This window comes from Lycium ferocissimum, chromosome 5, assembly GCF_029784015.1.
Source record: "Lycium ferocissimum isolate CSIRO_LF1 chromosome 5, AGI_CSIRO_Lferr_CH_V1, whole genome shotgun sequence".
NCBI classification, from domain to species: Eukaryota; Viridiplantae; Streptophyta; class Magnoliopsida; order Solanales; family Solanaceae; genus Lycium; species Lycium ferocissimum.
Genome location: NC_081346.1, coordinates 72,683,708 through 72,686,641, shown reverse-complemented (window position 1 = coordinate 72,686,641; position 2,934 = coordinate 72,683,708). Strand labels below are relative to the sequence as shown.

General features: G+C 33.8%; 1 protein-coding gene across 1 annotated transcript; it reads right to left on the bottom strand.

The window, feature by feature from the left end:
- Positions 1-317: 317 nt before the first annotated feature.
- On the bottom strand, positions 318-1,557 carry LOC132058545 (zinc finger protein ZAT5). The gene has a single exon (XM_059451012.1). The coding sequence runs from the start codon at positions 1,353-1,355 to the stop codon at positions 456-458; it is 900 nt and encodes a 299-aa protein (XP_059306995.1). The 5' UTR covers positions 1,356-1,557; the 3' UTR covers positions 318-455.
- Between the last annotated feature and the right edge of the window lie 1,377 nt (positions 1,558-2,934).

Genomic DNA, 2,934 nt, shown 5'->3' with positions numbered 1-2,934 from the left:
AATCTTTTTGCTTTCTTTCTTCAACTTCCACTAAATTCTAAACCCACGACTATATACCTCTCACGCAAACCCCACCCCCCCCCCCCCCAACCCACCCAGCCCACTCCCCTCTTTGTTGCTTTTTTCTTTTTTCATGTGTTCTACTTTTGCTAAAAAAAAAATACCAACGAGAAAGTAAAGAATATGGGAAAGCCAGATCGGATGGATAAAAAAATTACTTTTCTTGAAACAAAGGACAAAACATGGGAATAAAATAACCCCTTACTCAAAGAATTCAAAACAAGAAAATTAATCAACAATTTAAGTAATCAAAGAAGAATTCCAAAGAATTATGTCTATTAATTAAATCGTCAAATATATGATAATACAAATAAATGTTAACAATTCACAATTGTCAATGGTTGAAATAAATCAAGATTAAAATGAAAAAATTAAAAAAAGAAGGTGCTGATCGATTAGTAATGGCAATCAACCAAAGGAGAAGCTGAGAAGACGATGACTTGTTCTTTTGAAGCAAAGGTGAATTTATTTTCCGGCCTGTGATCGTCTTCTGGCGCCGGGAGATTAAGGTCCAATGACAAGAAAGTCCTTGTGTTCTTGATTTGTTCATGATGAGACTCTTCATGGCTATGGCTTGATGCAATTGCAATACTATTTGGTAATGGTCTATGCCTTCTCATGTGTCCACCTAAAGCTTGACCCGAAGAGAATTCGGCACCACAAATCGAGCACTCGTGAACCCTATTCTTGTTCTTGTTATTGTTGTTGTTGCTATTGTTGTTGTTGGTGGTGTTATTCGGGATTTGGAGTGATAGAGTTGTGACATGATCTTCATTGTTCAATTTCAGGTGGTTCTCGACTTGTTGATGATCAATTGGTTTCGAATTCTTGATATCTTCTAGGGTTTTTGGTTTCTTATGACTTGCTCTATGCCCGCCAAGTGCTTGGAAAGAAGGGAAGGAACGGTTGCACGTCTTGCATTGGTAAACTTCCAATAGTGGAGATTGAGAGGACTTTTGGTAATTATGGCCTTGTGCTAAAAGAATCAAGCAATTCGCCATATCTTCTTCTTCTTGATCCGTATTTTTCACGATCCCATCAATCCCACCACAATTATTGGAATGCAATGATGAGTTCGCCACATGTCCGTCCACCAATTCACCACCACTACCACTACAGGTAGCGCCTTCCACTGTGCTACACGAGCTAGTAGTAATCCCTAAAGCTAGAGGAGAAGGCGGCCTAGGTCGCTTAGTCCGCCTTCTCTTGATCACCATATTCAAGTGATCATGATCATGAGTTTCTTGATGAACTTGATGGGCTTCCATGGTGTAGTACTCTTTGATTTTTATCATCCAAAAGATTACTTACTTTTTCAAAGAAAAGGCAAAGGGAAGTTCTTTTTAGATGGAGAAAATGATGTAACAAAGTGAGTGTATATATATAGTATAATAGTGAATTGTTATAATTAAGAGAGGAAGTTTATAGGTAGAATGAAAAAAAGAAGCCGCCCCCGTGAATAGAAATCTTGAAAATGTTCACTGTTTTCTTGCACTTACAAACTTTGCAAAGTTATATATATAAGACCATTGATAGTATTTGTATTATATTTATATATTATTATAGTAATAAAGTGAATTGTATGCAAGTGAGGAAAGGAGTAAGATTCGGTTGGCTTTGAAGCAAACCCATTACTTTATGCCAACGATATACCTTGTGGAGGATTGGAGTGCAAGCCTGGCACCACACAATTTCCGCTTCAATAATTAAATTAAATTAAAACATTCACACACAAAAAGAAAAAGGAAAAAAAAAACAAATATTTTTTAATCTCACTACTCTTTTTAGTTAGCTTCATATAGTTTTAAGCATTTTTTTTAAAATTATAATCATTACTACGTACTAGTAATAATTAGCAACAACCTTTTAGTTGTCATTATGAGAACTTGCTTGCTTAATTAAAGTCAATTAATTGCCAAGTCCATAAGTATGATTAGTTCATTTATTATGTACTCTACTACTATCTCGTATCAAATCAATATTAATCGTTTTGACAAACTAAGGTTGTTTAAAAATACTAGGCGGTTTAGAAAAATAAGAAATTATTTTTCTACTATTTTCTCTATAATTATTGCTTTAATTAGTGGAGTGTTAATTACATAAGTGATAAGTCATTTACAGAAGAGATAAAGTGTAATTTGAACAAAAAATAATAATTATATTTTAGACTATTAATTTAAAACTCTTATATTTCTTAAGAGCGTCAGAAACCTAAAAGACAGATAGTATAGACGGGAGGAAGTACTATTTTTGATTAATCTTCTCACTTTGAGTGTCTAGAAGTCGAAATAGAAAGATAAGCAAAATGAAATGAAAATATAATCAACTTTTCGTATTTTTGTATATTTTGATTTTATTTTATATATTATCGGCTTGAGATGAATTTATATGGAGTGCATGATCAGAGTTCAAGAGATAGGGAAACAACATTTAGGTACTTTTTTATTTGTTCAAATTTTAGCTGACAGAGTTATGCGATATCTGTGCAGATGAGAGATTAGAGATACCTCATAAAATTAGTCGAGGTACCTACAAACTAACCTGAACATCACGATTACAAAAAAAAAAAATGATCAATAAGGATTTAAGCCGTCGATTCTTATTTGTTTTGGACTGAGACGAAATTATTATTGTTATGAATAATAGGAGTGTGGGAATTTGTTGAGCATAAGTAGTGGGGGAGAGTGGACTTGGTTGGATTAATGGAGTTAGTGATGTTAATGAATGAAGCAAATTCCATGTGTAGTTGACCCACCCACTTTTGTGCTACTACTACAACCAGGTCCATCACTTTATACTTAATTTTGGATTATGACCCAAAAATCACGCCGGCTTTCTGAAATTCACCCAATTAATTAGTAATATTACTCAAAT

What these genes read in the sequence shown, in the direction of transcription:
- LOC132058545 (XM_059451012.1), bottom strand. Translation starts at nt 1,355, where the DNA reads ATGATAAAAATCAAAGAGTACTACACCATGGAAGCCCATCAAGTTCAT.